Raw genomic sequence first — 16355 nt, forward strand, 5'->3', positions numbered from 1 at the left:
TGGTACGTAGTCGCGAACACCAAGCGTGGACATTAAGTATGTAAAAGATGGTCCTGGCAAAGCCTTAGTGAAGAGATCGGCGACCTGTTCTTTGGTTGAAATGTGCCGTGTTGCAATAAGTTTAGCCTGGACAGCATCACGAACTTGATGACAATCTGACTCGATGTGTTTCGTACGCTCATGAAACACCGGATTAGCCGCAATATGTATCGCTGCCTGACTATCACAATGTAGGTCTATTGGATGAGAATGATCAACGCCTAACGTCTGCAGAAGAGCCTTGAGTCATTTAATTTCTTTGAGAGTATATGCCATGGCTCGATACTCAGCCTCAGCGGAGCAAGAAGACACCGTCTTCTGCTTCTTAGTCTTCCAAGAGATGGGTGAGTCACCCAAATACATAATATAGGCCGAGAGAGATCGACGAGTCAAAGGACAACCATAATAATCAGAATCACAATATGCACTAACATGAAGTTCACTGTCGGAACGAAGAAGAATGCCTTGGGCAGGACACCCTTTGAGGTATCTTACAAGGCGAAGAGATGCTTCCCAATGAGCAACAATAGGAGACTGCATAAACTGCGAGAATATGTGGACTGCGTAAGTTAAATCCAGCCTCGTGATGGTCAAATAAATGAAGCGACCAACTAAGCGGCGATACTGTGCCGGGTTGGCAAACACATGAACTTTGACAAAAGTGAGGTTATGGTTAAGGTCCAGCAGAACAGGAGAAGGCTTGGCACCTAAGAGCCCAGCTTTATAAATGATGTCGAGAGCGTACTTCCGTTGGGAAAGACAGAAACCATCGGGGCCCCGAGAGACCTCAATACCGAGAAAATATTTCAGCTTACCCAAATCCTTCATGTGAAAACACTTATTGAGTTAAATCTTGAACTTGTTGATGGCATTGAGATCATTACCGGCAACAATAAAATCATCCACATAAACTAAGATATGGATAACAAGACCATCTTTGGTGAATGAAAACAAAGAGTAATCTTGATAACTCTGAGTGAAGCCAAGTTCTCGAAGAGCAGTAGACAACTTTGAGAACCAACAACGAGGAGCCTGTTTAAGACCGTACAAGGACTTGCGGAGGCGACACACTTTAGTAGGAGCGGTCGACTTGAAGTCAGGAGGTAGTTTCATGTAGACTTCTTCGTCGAGGTCACCATGTAAGAAGGCATTGTGAACGTCCATTTGATGGACTTCCCAATCTTTAGCAGCTGCGACAGCAAGAAGAGAACAGACAGTAGTCATCTTAGCAACGGGTGCAAATGTCTCAGTAAAATCAGTCCCTTCTTTTTGATGATTCCCCATAACAACTAACCGGGCTTTGTGACGTTCTAGAGTTCCACCAGAATTGAATTTAAGCTTGTATACCCATTTGCTGCTGATCGCTTTCTTGCCCGGAGGTAAGTCGGTAATGTCCCAAGTATGATAAGCTTCAAGAGCGGCAATTTCTTTTTGCATTGCTTCACACCATTCCTTAATGAGGACTGCGTCTTTAAATTTTTTTGGTTCATTGCTATCAAGAACCGCTGCTAAGAAAGCAATATGATTTGCAGAAAAACCAGAGTCTGTCAAATAATCAGCGAGAGGATACAAGATCTTATCAGAGGCCGTCGACGAGGAGTTTGAGTCGGAGAAACCAGGGGAGAGAGTGTGATGAGGATAGTGTACATTACGAGAAACAACATAGTCTTTGAGCAATACAGACGGTTTCTTCTCACGATGACCCTACCCAAGTAACTCCGGAAGACCGGGAGATGTGGAGGTGGTATCAAGTACAGTGGGTTCAGGTGTAGGAGTTGGCAACGACAACGGCGTTGCGGGATCAGGATCCGTACGAGGAGATAATACCAGCGGAGTAACCACCGGTCGAGGAGGTGTCGAAGGTTGTTCAAGAACAGGTACTGGTGATGAAGTAGTAAGTGGAGCTTCGACCAGAGTGAACGGAGCAGTGGAAACGCCACCAGAGCCAGACTCAACAAAGGAGAAATCGGAATCATGTTTGACAAAAGACGGAGCAGGCGGGACTACGGGTTGTAATGGAGGAGCGATGGTGGAAAAGGGAAACACGTCCTCCTGAAAGCGAACGTCCCTACTAGTGAAGAACTGTTTAGTGTCAAGATCATACAAACGCCAGGCTTTCTTCCCGAACGAGTAGCCAACAAACACACACTTGCAACTTCTAGAGCCAAACTTATCTTTGTCACGGGATCGGTGATGAGCATAACATAGACAACCAAACGTCCGCAACATATCATATGAGGGATGTGAACCAAATAGCATTTCATATGGAGTTTTACCAGCTAAGACAGAGGAGGGTGTGCGGTTGATCAAATGTGTGGCGGTAAGAATGCTTTCTCCCCAGAATTTTTTTGGTAAATGGCTCTGAAAGAGACAAGCTCGCACCACATTCAAGATGTGACAATGTTTACACTCCACACGACCATTTTGCTGTGGAGTATCGACACATGAGGTCTTATGGAGAATACCTTTTTCTTGAAAATAAGAGGTCAGACACATAAATTGAGTCCCATTGTCGCTACGGAAGGCCTGGACTGGTTTTCCAAATTGCCGTTCGAACATGGCACAAATAATTTTGATCAAACGAGAGACCTCAGATTTGGCGGACATTATGTACGTCCAAACCGAACGAGAATAGTCGTCAACAGGAGTAAGGAAATAATGAGCTCCACTTGTAGATGGAGTACGGTAAGGACCCCAGACGTCACAATGTACTAATTAAAAAAAATCCAAAGCTTTATTAATGCTATCATGAATGACTTCTCTTGTTTGTTTGGAACGAAAACAAATATCACAACTTTTGATCTCGCCAACATCTGTTGGAGATTGAACACATTCTGGTAATGAAAACAAAACACTAGTAGAAGGGTGGCCGAGTCTACAATGCCACATGGCTCCCAAAGTAGAAGCTTCTGACGAAACTTTGTTGACACACGCAGCTAACACACCGGTGAAATAGTACACTCCCTCACGTTCCTCCCCTGCCCCAATCAAAGTTCTCGAAAAACAGTCCTACAAGAAACACAAAGTATCGGTAAATATCGCGATGGAGCCAGTTTGTTTCAATAGTTTGGAGACGAAGATGAGAGTGCAGTCAAAATCCGAAACAAATAACACATCGGTAAGTAAATAAGCGGAGCTTAATCATAGAGATTTGCGCTTAGTAGCGCGAGAAAGACGACCATCTGGGAATGTCACAGAGGACGGAATGATGTCCTCCACTTGAACCAGGAGGGAATCATCACCAGTCATGTGATGAGAGGCGCCAGTATCGATATTGACATCAGTAAGACGAGTTTTACCCGACAATTTTTCAGAGGTGGTAGATGGACGTTGGCTTTGAAGAAGGTTGATCAGTTGAGTGATCTGATCGGTTCCACTGTCGGAGAGAGAAGTGGCTCGAGCATTGTTAACACGACCCCTAACACAACCTCTAAAGGAGCGACCACCACGTTGAGTAGAACGAGAGTCTGTGTTGACACGAACCGAGACGTCACGGTTATCACGAGACCCACCTTTTTGTTCATAATACAAGTCAGGAAACCCATGCAACTGAAAACATTCAGAGACGTCATGACCTTGACGACGACAGTGAGTGCATGAGAGCGAGGATCGGTCACGAAATCGAGGACCAGAGACAGCATCAGCTTGAGGAGGCGTGGCAGCCTGAACAGAAAAACCAATAGCCTTTGTTTTGTTTGCTTCTATTTTAATAGCAACATTGAGATTTTGTTCTTCTCTAATGACACGTGAATATACTAGATTCAAAGTAGGAAGAGGTTCTTGATTAGTGATAGTAGAACGAATATTAGTGAAACAAGGAAGGTCAAGGCCGAAAAGGAATTGATGGACCTTGTCGTCTTCACGTTCCTTGGCAATGTAAGGAGCGGCCTGGCAGCGACAAGCAAGACTTGTGTTGTAGTTTTGTAGTTCTTCCTATAGTTTGGACAAACGTCCATAATACTCCAAAACAGAGTGCCCGTTTTGTCGACAGGCCGAGATTTCATCTTTCAACACCTGTTTACGTACCCCGTTGCCAACAGAGAAACGATCACGGATGGTGGACCACATCGACGAAGCATCAGAGACAAACGAGACTGTGGACCATATAGTTGGATCAATAGAGGTACGGATCCATCCAATGATCATTGAGTTTGCAGCAAGCCACATATTCAAATCAGGATCAGCGGCTGGTTTTGGAATAGAACCATCAAGAAACCCAAGTTTCTGTTTGTCCTGGAGAGAGTTCTTCATCTTGGTTGCCCATTCCGAGTAGTTATCTTCCTTGAGGATGACGGAGGAAATCAACACACCAGGATTATCAGAGGCATTGAGAGAGTAGAGACTTTAAGTAGAAGCTTCGGTTGTCGTGGTGGTGGTGAGTTGAGTGTCGGACATGATAATCAACGGCGGCGGCAATCAGAGCCGGCCCAAAGGCCAAGCTCATGAAGCATGAGCTTGTGGCCTTTTTTTTTGTCTTGTATTTTATATATAACTTTCGGCCTTAATTTTCAAGAAAGTGTGTGTAGTCTAGTTGATGTGATCATGGATGAAGCTAAGGAGGAGAAGCTTGTAGCTGAGCTTGAACCTGAGGAACTTGTAGCTGAGCTTGAACCCGAGGAGCTTGTAGCGGAGGAACCATTGCTTGTATCTGAAGGACCAATGACTAGAGCAAAAGCTAAGAAGCTAAGAAATGTACTAAATGGGCTTATTCAAGAAGCTAAGAAGCTAAGGAGGAGAAGCTTGTAGCTGAGCTTGAACCTGAGGAACTTGTAGCTGAGCTTGAACCCGAGGAGCTTGTAGCGGAGAAACCATTGCTTGTACCTGAAGGACCAATGACTAGAGCAAAAGGTAAGAAGCTAATGAATGCACTAAATGAGCTTATTCAAGAGTTTATGGCCAAAGAGAGCATGGGAAAAACTATTGGGGATGATACCTATCTAGTCTAGCCCACTTTGAGCCTAATTCAAGTCCAAGAAACCCCAAAATAATCACTTTATTTTGTGGTGAAAGTGGGATGACGAAAATGGAGTTCAACTCACCTTGGGATGGACACCTTTGGAAGAATACATTGGGAAGAAAAACTTCAAGTCTTGGGTCTTCATTCAACAATCTATATTTAATGTCTTTTAGTTTCAAGAATAATTAATACTTGACTTTGTTACCAAGTTTCTTATCACTATATAAACTCATGTAATCTCATTTGAGAATAATCAATCAATTTTCCTTTTCATTTTAAGAGTTTATCTCTCTGTTCTTTGTCTAGAACATTTCTTTGTTTCTTGGTGTGTAATATCCAAGTAACAGCCTCCTCTTGTTGGACTAGTGTGTCATATCTAGCAGCGATTGGAGTTGGGAATATCAGCAGTCTTCCGCAACTGTTGTGCAACCCCTCAATCCATCAAATCTCCTTTGTTGCATCTTGCACCTTGGCGAGTTTCTATCCTTTTTAATCAGGCTGAATGATCCTCGAATTTGGGCGTATCATTAGTGGTATCAGAGCTACTCAACCGGTATTTGTCTGTTTATCTTCTCATCTTTCATTTCTAAATACTTCTTCTTCTTCTTTCTATCTTAAATCCGGGCCATCTCCTTACCTAAACCAGTTCTATTTAAAAGAAAAAAAAAAATCTAATACAAAAAAAAAAAAAAAATTGCTTTTGATGATCTTCTGAATTCTTCAATCCAAGACTGCGTGAGTCTCTTTTACAGAGAAGATCCCACAAGCCCTCCTTCGAAATCTAACATCTAGAATCAAAATTAATTAATTGGATTGAAAGGGAAATTTGGGTGGAATGAGTCAGCTCCTTCGAAATCGAGCATCCCTTTTGTACCCAATTTCGCTTTAAATCAAAACCATTGAAGGATCAACTACTCATTCGTGCTTTGTCGGAGGCCCTACTATTGTTCTTTGTGAGGACCTTTCATCTTAAATAATGCAACTTATGGCTTTTATCTGGTATCTGCTAGCAATTTTTACTGATATCTAAAACAAAGATGCCTTTTATAAAACTTAAGTGCTACAAGTTAGAAGTAGTGTTGGTCCCGGCTCACTTATTTTTGGGACCTTGTGCTCAATTTTTTTTTTCCAGAAAACTAGGGTTATATTTGCAACATTTCAAATTTTAGGATCATGAATTATAAAATATCTAAAATATAGGGCCCTAAACCTTAAAGAAAAAGTCACAAAAATCTGGAGACATGGTGCTTTTGCACCGTCTGCACTGCCTCTAAGCCGGGCCTCACAATATAGAAATTTGTTATTATCTCCTCTGTTCCTAGCTTTTAAGTGTTTGTGAGTTTTCTTTTTACTTGCGCAAAAAGATGGAAAGGTTTTGCCTCTGTGGACTTCCAAAAGGAGGTTAATCTATCTGTAGAGAGGAGGTCCTTCCGGAGCTTCCTAAACCACATTTGAGACAGGGGTAATACTATTGTTACATTCAACTTTGGAGCTGCCAAGAAAGATTGAAGTAAGGTTCCTTCTTCTTGGCTCAGTATTATCAGTGTCACATAGCAAATGTGTTAATTCTCCAAGTGATTGTTGTTGGTGCTAAAAACTCATGTTACAATGACCATTATGCTAGCTAAATTGTGTCACCAAGTGATGGTTGTTGGTGCTGATACAATCCATGTCTCTGCTCTCTCTCGATAAACTCAAGTTCTTGTTTCTGTGACTTTGTCCATAAATAAAAGTGATTTCTATCTTTTATTTTGATGTTTCTCTTACTTAACTAATTGAAATATAATATGGGACATCTGGCTTGTAGGAAGTTGTTGGGTGCTTTACTGCTATGGATACTTCTGCCTTTAAGACTTTCTGGCCAAATGCTGTCGGTAGGTGTGGACTCTTATAATGGATCTTAAACACTAAAACAACACATCTTCTACAGATCAGTTGCGGGACAAGCGATTTCCAGAGGTGATTATTTGTTGATTTTATTACTTGTCTTTCTTTTAGTTTCTTCTGGAGGAAGGTGCTCTGATCTTCCATTTTGATGGAGTTGTGTGTGTGTGTATTTCCAAAAATAGACACATTAGGTAAGTTTTCAAGGAAGATAGTTTTTTTTTACGTTACTCAAAATAGACTAACTTTTTCTCACGTTTAGTTGCATCGTATAAAAATTACATGATTTTGTTGTTTAGAATATAAGATTGATGAAGAAATGGAAGAGATGGGTAAGATGATGATCAAACATTGTGGAGGTCTACCATTGGCTGTTAAGGTGCTAGGCGGGTTGTTAGCTGCCCATTACATGTTAAGTGAGTGGAAAAGGATATATGAGAATATTAAATCTCACATCGTTGGAGGATATGAAGACATCGATGGCAGTAATATCAGTTCGGTCTATCATCTATTGTCTATGATCTTTGAAGAGCTGCCACTTTATTTGAAGCAATTCTTTCTCTACTTTGCCCATTTTCCAGAAGATTATCCAATACGTGTTTGGGATTTGGCCTATTTCTGGACAGTAGAAGGAATACCAAGGCTAAGGTATTACGATGGAGCGACAATTCGAGAGGTTGCAAATGGATACATAGAAGAATTGGTGGAGAGAAATATGGTTATGTCGAAACGAGATGTTGGTACTTGGAAGTTTGAAACGTGTCACCTACATGACATGATGAGAGAAGTTTGTCTGCGTAAAGCTAAAGAAGAGAATTTTGTACATATTGCAAACTCTCAGTCTCCTTGTACATCTCGCAGAATAGCAATACACCAGCTTGATACTTATCACTCGAAGTGCAAGATTCAGAATCCCAAACTTAGATCTCTCTTGATTATGAAAGAGCAATTCAGTGATATAAAATGGATGGCATCAGGTTTATGTTTCACTAAGCTACATTTGATGAGGGTTTTAGATCTCTCTTATGTGAAGTTTGAATTGTATAAATGTTTTAGTGGGAAGAGAGTGGTTTTCTCGGTGGGTGGGTTTCCTCAGTTGCAAAAGCTTCAAATAGGGGGATTAGATAATTGGGAAGAGTGGATAGTGGAAGAAGGTTCCATGCCACTTCTTCATTCTCTGAATATTCAGGTTTTTCCAAAGTTAAAAGAGCTTCCTGATGGACTGTGGTTCATCGATTCCTTAAAGGAATTAAGAATCTACACAGATCATTTGGAGTTTAAGGAGAAATTGTCAGAAAAAGGAGAAAATTATTACAAAGTCCAACACGTTCCTTATGTTACCTACAATGAATACAATGAAGTGGGCTCCGGGCAATTACCTACCAGTAAAATATTATTTTTCAAGATCTTAACATAATCAACCAAACATATCTAGGGAAAGGGGTGACTAGGTGAGGCATGTTATTCTTGATCTCCTGCGCAGTTTTGTTCAGTGAGTTTCTTCTTAAGAGAGAGGTAGGGGTTTTAGAAACTCTATCAGGTATGACAAAATCATGTCTATTATTTTGCTGATACAGAGAGGTCACTATGTGAGGCATGTTATTCTTGAATTAGTATTATTCTGTCTTTTGTATTGTCTTTTATTTGTGTTACAAAGTGACCCCGCTTGTGATTCTTTCTTTAAAACTTGGTTGACGTTGAAAAAATTCAAGCTATGACCAAATCCTGTTTTGACATCATCAGCTATGATCTTTCCATTGTTACAATCTTTTTTTTCTGTACGTAACTTTGTAAGTTTATATCACTATTAAATAGATCTTTAATTTGCTAACTGCTTTGAATTTGATATATCTATTTCTTGCAATCACCCCTCACAGATAATCATTTTTAGCGATGCAGGAGACATGTAGGAAAAGGGAACTGATTAGTTTAATAGATACCAAGCTGATTATGTCCTTTGAAGTTGCTTGAAACAACCCGCCCCATATATTTTTTTAAACATAGTAATTACTAGTGATCCTATACTCACTACCAATTTAACACATTCATTTCAATAGTGGAATTAGCAACACGTTAAACCAGCAAATAGCCAAAAACCATTAAACAAAATATCAATGTCTATCAACCCATAGTCCAACAATGTCAAGAAGCAATAAACCAGCATCCTCCCAATATTCTAATGACACGACTCTAGCAACCTAACACAAGCGAGAACACAACCAGTCGAGTCTGTAGAACATCCTCCTCTTCATTGTCTTGATTCCACGATCACACTTTGCCTTTACCTGCACCGTAACACAGAAGAGATGCATAAGTATTTTCAGAAATACTTAGTGAGGCAATCCTCTCATTTACTGGACTATAAACACAAACAATAAGATCTCTCCTGGATAAATGGAAAACATGCTCGCATGAGCCTCCCTTAAAATCTCCCGCCTCAACTCCTCATCCTTGGGCACACAAATCCGACAGTGCAGAAGGATTGTCCCATTGGTGGAGACCTCATACTCATAATCAACATCCCTAGAGGCGCTCACCAGCCCCTCATCCTTTTCATGCACTAATCGCACTCTGCTCAACAAATCCGCCCGATGAGCTGCCTCCAAATCTATGCTCGAAACAACTTTAGATATGGACAGTGTTGCTAAAGAGCGAAACTTTGTCGGGGTAAGTTCACCGTTTTCTGGGCGGAACTCACCCAAAAGATAGTGTCAGACTCCGCCTTGCTCATGGACTAGGATAAGATTTGTTGCAATCTCTATCCGTTGTAGATTCGCATTTTGTAGAGTTTATGATCTCGCCCGAAAAATGGGAAATATTGTCACACCTTTTGTTGAAAAATACTTTTGTATTTTTTCAAATCTCTCTGCCACACCTTCTTCCTCCTAAGAGTTTGGCAGCATTAGGTGCATACACATCCTTACTTTCATGCCCGCCACAGCCTCCTCGTAGGCCTACTTTCTTCCCATTTTTCCGGCAAGATCATCAACTCTAACAAAATGAAAATCTACAGTGGGATAGAGATTGCAAAAAATCTTATCCTAGTCCATGAGCAAGGCGGAGTCTGACACCATCTTTTGGGTGAGATCGGCCCAGAAGTCGGTGAATTTACCCGAGAGTTTCACTCTTTAAGGAAACAGTTCATATCTAATGTTGCTTCTTCAGGGTGGAGGTTTCGAAAAGCTGAAGACTCAAATTGGTTGGTCATTACATAATATTTCTACTTTTGAAACTGTAACATCCGTGAACCAATTATTGGTTTTCTGGGTTGGGTGTCGATCGACACCATGGTGGTGTCGGTCGACACCAATATTCTCTAGTTCGACCAGTTCGATTTAATTATCGATTTGGATCAGTTTGGTTTAGGGAAAACCATTGAACCGAGATTTTAAAGGGAGAAAACGACCTAGGTCGTGTTTGGTTTTGTCTCACGCCGTTTTTGAGAAAAACAAAAGAGAAAAGTGTTTTGAGGTTCTAGAGAGAGATTGGGAGATTTCCTTGCTGTTCTTGAGAGATCCAAGGCTAGGAAGGAGTTAGAAGCTTGCTAGGAAGGTTGGATTCGTTGCTGTTGGTCTGAATCTTCCTGCAAAGAGGTGAGTGCATGACCATGGCTAATCTAAGCCTTTGATTTCCTTGCTCTTGCTTGTTTGTTGCTGTTTTGTGTGTTTTTCTTGCTGGTATTGGTTGCTACAGGTTCCTATGGACGTATTTGGCTTGGGTTATGAGTATTGGGCGATTTGGAGGAGGTTGGGAGCGAGATTCGACTATCGGCTTCGAGCGGATCGCGATTGCAGAGGGAGTGTCGATCGACACCAGCAAATTGGGCATCGATCGACATTGTGGGGTAGTGTCGGTCGACACCTCCCTTCCAGCCAGACAATGTTTGATTTCCTGGTTTGTATGTTTTGTTTGGAACATTGGAATCACTGTTGCTTGTGTGTATAGCCTAGTAGATGGGAGGATTGCCTCACTGAGTGTTTATCAAATACTCATGCATCTCAATATGTGTTTGTGGTGCAGGTAAAGGCAAAGTGTGATCGTGGAATCAAGGCGATGAAGAGGAGGATGTTCTAGGGACTCGATTGTATGTTGTCTGGCATTGCTAGGTTGCTAAAGTTGGCTTTTTGGAAACATTGTTAGGTTGCCGGTTTCATGTTTCCTGATGTTTGATTATTGGATTGTTGTTATGGATATTTATTGGTTATATTATTATTAGATAGTTATTGATATTGTTATTTCTGCTGTTATTTGTGGTTGTGGATATGTGGCTAGTGGGTATAGACCACTAGTTGTAGTTTATATTATATTTATATTTAATATTTATTAATTAAAAAAACGGATCGGGTCGTTTCAGAAACGTTTCCTCACATACATTAATGAGCCTTTCACAGAATTTGATATGTACAATTTCCAAGAGTGGGAGCAAGACGGTTACAAAGGAAAGATTGTTAGAAATTGATTATCTTTGATATCAAATAGTATAATTTGGCATGTGTAAGAAAATGATTATCACCATATCATAATTTTTATTCCTACTAATGTCCCAAATGTTTTAAAAAACCTGAACTTTTGTTTCAATCATAAGAGAGTAGATGTATTTTTCAGAATTTTACGTTCGTGCTGTAAAATCAAAAATATTTTGATGTAAAAATTTTGATTAGATTCTGAAATTTTTGAAAAATTATATTTTACCTAGTGTCCTTAATTCTACTTAAAATACAGCAAGGACGAATCCTAGAGGTCATAGGTTCGATCGTCAATGACACTTAAGAGATGATTATATTATATACTCATGCACATATAACCTCTTAATCATAAAAAATCTATATTTATTTAAATAGTAATAATCTTTCAAGAACTATTTTTGTGTGTTTTCTTTTTACTTTTTACAAGATGTTTAAAGATACTATAAATTTCTAATTTGAAAATTTATGCTTATATTATTTCGAAGCATTAATATATGAAAATTGAAAATATAAAACTTTGAAAAGCTGAGCTTTTAAGATCTTTGAAAATTGTTGAGATTTTAAGAACTCTACAAGATGCTAACAAAACTATTAAGTTAAAATTGTTTGAAGAGAAACTAAAAGTAATACATGCTAGTAAAATCAACTGTAGAAATCAAGATAATTTTGAAATTATGTAAGTGATTTAAAAAACTTGACTAAACTCTTGTTTAATTAAATATGTGAAATTTTATGAATAGCATCTCATCGACAACATTACATGCATGAAAATTTCTCCAATTTTTTTTTTACGAGATCATCTTCTTAAATCAATAAATTTCCATAGTTCAGTGATTATCAAAATTCTTAACAATTTGCAAATTACCTATACTCATCGCCCTTTTTGTGGAGCCTGGATCTTGGTCGACTATCGGCAAGCTTTGCTATTTGATTTCTTATTAAAGCGAGCAACACGATTGTTTTTCTTTTTACCTCTCTTCCATTTTTTTTCTTTTGCTCTTCATTTTTAGTATTTTCATTTCGATTTTTCTTTTAAGATTTTAGAGAAAAAATTATGAAACGTCTTTAGGAAGTTTTCTAATATGCTTACCTTTTTATATTTAAAAAAGAAGTAGATTTGTCGTTGGCCGATAGAATCGATATTTATTGCATTAATGTTGTTTTAATTTTATTCTTTTATCTGCGCATTTTTTGTAGAAGCTAGAAAATAGAGTTGTCGTTGGACGATAAAATCAATGTTTATTACATTGCGAACACACATTTTGATGTGATTAATGTTTATTTTATTTTATTTTATTTGATATTCAAATTTTTTCTATAGATAATAGAAAGTAGAGTTGTCGTCGATAGAATCAATGTTAGAAAGTAGAGTTGTTGTTGGAAGATAGAATCAATGTTAGAAAGTACAGTTGTCGTTGGACGATTGAATCAATGTTTATTACATTGCGAACACACATTTTGATGTGATTAATGTTTATTTTATTTTATTTTTTGATATGTGAATTTTTTATAGATAATAGAAAAAAATTTATCGTAGGACGGTAGAATCTTTCTTGTATTGCTAAAACGCGTTATGATGTGATTAATGTTGTTTTAATTATATTTTTCGATCTACGAAATTATACAATATTTGTATATAATTGGTTTTGCTAGGAAATTTTATCATTTTATTTTGCATATCTAGAGAAATTTTGTCATAACAATTAGTATAAGAGGTTCTTGCATTATAGTGATCCAATAACTTACTTATATGACTTTGTAATTTGAACAGTTTGTTAATTTTCCATCAGAAGTATCTTAAAGCCCTATTTATTGTGGGCAGAGGTTTGTGCCAATTTCTTACAAAGATCCTGGGTGAACGACTAGAAGAAGTTGGGCTTTGTGTTTTGTTGTAATGGGCTGCATAGATGAATAAGTCCCAAGTGGACAAGTGTTAGTTATGTATTCTCTAGAGTCTAAATGAGTAAATGTAATTGTTATGAGTTGTTGTACTAATAATGAGGCTTGTGTAAGAGAGCCTAAGATGTATAAGAGTATGGTCTAGTGTGTAAGAGTCATGATGATCTAAAGTATGGGTGCATGTGTTAGGTTCAACTAGTAGAAGTAGTATAAGTATGTATATGTTGAATTGTAAGAAAATATCAATATCCTTGTGATCCGAAATATAAATGTAGACAATTAAAGAATTCTCTCTTCTCTCTTAGTGAAGAAACGTTTGGTTTTTTTTGAAGAGAAACAAAACACAAACACGAGAGTAAAGAGAGAGTTATGTTCTCTTTGTCTTTGTTAAACAGAGGAACAAAGCCGAGAGAATGAGTGTGAGAACAAACTGACCTCCAAAGTGAAAATGAGGTCAGAAGTTCAACATGGTATCAAAGCTTGAGTATCCTTGGAGCCTGCACAAATAAAAAAGAAGAAAGGTGAGGCCACTAGGAGAAGCTGTCATCGACAAAGAAGAGTCCATGAAGGGAGAACAGTTTGAGAAAGACTGAAGAAGAAGAGAAAAGCAGGAGTAAGCCATAAGAAGGAGATGGAAGTGGTGGAAAACCTTGAGCGTACCTGAGCTGAAGGCAAGAAGGAGCAACCTTGAGTGGACTTAAGGCAAATGAAGAAGAGCATGCACACAAAAAAGTGAAGTGTAAGGCTAAAGAAAATAAGAGCACTGCAAGTCGAAGAAGAAAAGAAGGAAAGCTTCACAAAGTCATTCACAACCGTAACTTAAAGAAGGAGGGCTTCAGGTGCATTCAAGAAGATAGGGAAATCTTCTGAAAAATAGCAATGGAGACAGAGGTGTGGAAATGATGTGAAAGGAGAGTTCTGTTCTTGATTCGATGCGTCTTGGTGAAGTTGCTTGATGAAGTGGATAACCTGAGTGGTTCTTCAGCTGAAATATGAAGAAAAATTCAGTCCAAAAAGAGACTGAAAATAAGAAGAAAAAGAAGAGATGACAAAGAAGCCGTGAAGAAAAGATACGAACAAGCTGCAGCCATTAAACAGAAACTCATGAGGTTATCTTGCATAAACAGAATTCAAGCTTCAACAACGTTACAATTCACAAAGATGGATTGAGAAGAAGGTTGATGCCAAGAACAAACCTGTGAAGTGCCAAACCAAGAGGAAGAACGTACCAATGCAAGCTTGGTTGCAGCTTCCAAGATGAAATGTAGGCAATGAAGCCTTGCATCAAAGAGGAAGCAAATAAGGAAGCAAATAACCGTTCTCTTCTTCTTGCAGCGGAATTTTTTCTTATTTTTGTTCTGCTTGGACAGGCTCCAAGACCAACATATATAAGCTCTGATACCATGTTAGAATATTGAGAGGAAGAAGAAAAGAAACAGTGCAAGAGACTTTATCTCTTTTCTTTGGAGAAGACAAGAACAAAAACTGAAATTTTTATTTACATGAAACTTGTTACTTTTTTGTTTTACAACACACAACGTGAAACAACACATCTAATAATACACCCGTGTATACACACCTCTTCACTAACTACAGACACATTAATAAGACCAAACTCAATTACAAACTAACATCAGTCACCCCAAGATAGCCCTAATGTGAGAGGGGGTGAAGGAAGAATCCGGAACACTGAAAGCCTTGGAAGCAGCAGCACTAGATCCCAAACTGGAAACAGTTTCGTGAGAGCCACGGCAAACGTAACCCGACTCTCCAAACCCTAATCGAGCATCCGAAGAAGGCGCCACCTTGCGGTTTGAGATGATGGTGGCGGCGTTGTCTGAAACCCTAAGATGGTCACTGGGCTTCTTCGAGTTTCCTCTTGTTTTCAATACAGTCATCTTTTTCTGCTTGATTCCAACTAAGTGGGAGTTAAGCTTAGCGAGATGTCTAAGCAATTCTTCATCCGACAAACCCTTGAGATATGGCAAGTCGAAGAGATCGGAGGCGTGACTCATCCTCATGTGATCGCTCAACGCGTTGAACTTTCCAACGATCTCCGGTAACGCTTGTGGTTTATCTTGAGGCTCAGGCCAGACATGGAAATCGTTGTCGGGACCGTAGCAGATGAAAACAACAAAGTTTCCTTAAAGAACAGAGAGCTCTGTCGCTTTCTTCTTAAAAGCAGGAAATATCTGTTTGATCTAGTCCACCAACCTTGTTTAGCTTTTTATCACGAGGAGCCATCTTCGAAGGATAGAGAGACAGAGAAGACTATTGTCAAATTGTAAGAGATCAGAATTAATTAGAATTTAAAGTTTCGATCGGAGTAGAGAGAAAGAGAGAATAATGTAATAATGATGGGAAGTGAAACAAAAGGTAGAGAAGGCCCTGTAGTATTAGAGATCACTCCCACAACAGCCATAATTTTTTTCTTAATTAATTAGATTTTCCGTCTTTACACATTAATGTTTTAATATGTTTCCTTTTATCATTAGCTAAAAGTATATAACATTTCCAATTTCAATACGAATCTTGGTGTTGATACCTTTTCCTTTTTAAGCTTGAACCCTTTTTCTTTTTTTTTTTTTTTTGGCTAGAATTTCTGATGACGTTATTGTATAGTTTTTCTATAATATCTAAAATTATTGGAAAATTGGAAATCTTAAACATACTAGGTAATAACCCGCACATAGTGCAGATAAATCAATTCAAATAAAATTATTATTTGGAATTCGATATTTGTTTGTATAAAATAAAATATGTAAATAATTCTTTCGTTTGTCTTACTCAAATCTACGTTTATTTTATATAAAAATCTGTTTCACCCGTGAAATATTTGAAAGTAAATAATAATTTTAACGCGGTAAAAAAAATTGTATGAAATTTATTTTAATAAAACATGAATAATTATTAAATGAATAATTATTAAATTTTTAAAAGAAATTAATTTGTTGTTTTTTAAAGAAGTATAATATAGTTTCAAATTAAATGACTACAAATAATTTAATTTAATGAATATTTATTTAAGTCTGTAATGGCATAGATGTAATTAGAATTAATTAATAGGATTTATTTGCTAAAATGTGCTTCAAGCTCTCTAGCGACAACAC

General features: G+C 38.3%; 3 protein-coding genes across 5 annotated transcripts; 1 reads left to right on the plus strand and 2 right to left on the minus strand.

The window, feature by feature from the left end:
- Window positions 286-867, minus strand: LOC109125415 (uncharacterized mitochondrial protein AtMg00810-like). The gene has a single exon (XM_019227033.1). The coding sequence runs from the start codon at window positions 865-867 to the stop codon at window positions 286-288; it is 582 nt and encodes a 193-aa protein (XP_019082578.1).
- On the plus strand, window positions 6247-8607 carry LOC104700766 (probable disease resistance protein At1g59620). 3 transcript variants are annotated; one of them, XM_010416342.2, is made up of 4 exons: window positions 6247-6506; window positions 6804-6870; window positions 6995-7074; window positions 7180-8607. In XM_010416342.2, the coding sequence occupies exons 3-4, from the start codon at window positions 7032-7034 to the stop codon at window positions 8295-8297; spliced, it is 1161 nt and encodes a 386-aa protein (XP_010414644.1). In that variant the 5' UTR covers window positions 6247-6506; window positions 6804-6870; window positions 6995-7031; the 3' UTR covers window positions 8298-8607. The 3 variants fall into 3 exon arrangements, with proteins under 3 accessions (XP_010414644.1, XP_010414643.1, XP_010414646.1); XM_010416341.2 differs by having other exon boundaries at window positions 6804-7074; XM_010416344.2 differs by lacking the exon at window positions 6995-7074 and having other exon boundaries at window positions 6804-6955.
- Window positions 14883-15489, minus strand: LOC109125416 (agamous-like MADS-box protein AGL49). Its single transcript, XM_019227034.1, has 2 exons — window positions 15456-15489; window positions 14883-15388 (listed from the first exon to the last, which is right to left on the minus strand). The coding sequence occupies exons 1-2, from the start codon at window positions 15487-15489 to the stop codon at window positions 14883-14885; spliced, it is 540 nt and encodes a 179-aa protein (XP_019082579.1).

The sequence above is a fragment of the Camelina sativa genome, chromosome 7 (genome assembly GCF_000633955.1).
Source record: "Camelina sativa cultivar DH55 chromosome 7, Cs, whole genome shotgun sequence".
Lineage (NCBI taxonomy): Eukaryota > Viridiplantae > Streptophyta > Magnoliopsida > Brassicales > Brassicaceae > Camelina > Camelina sativa.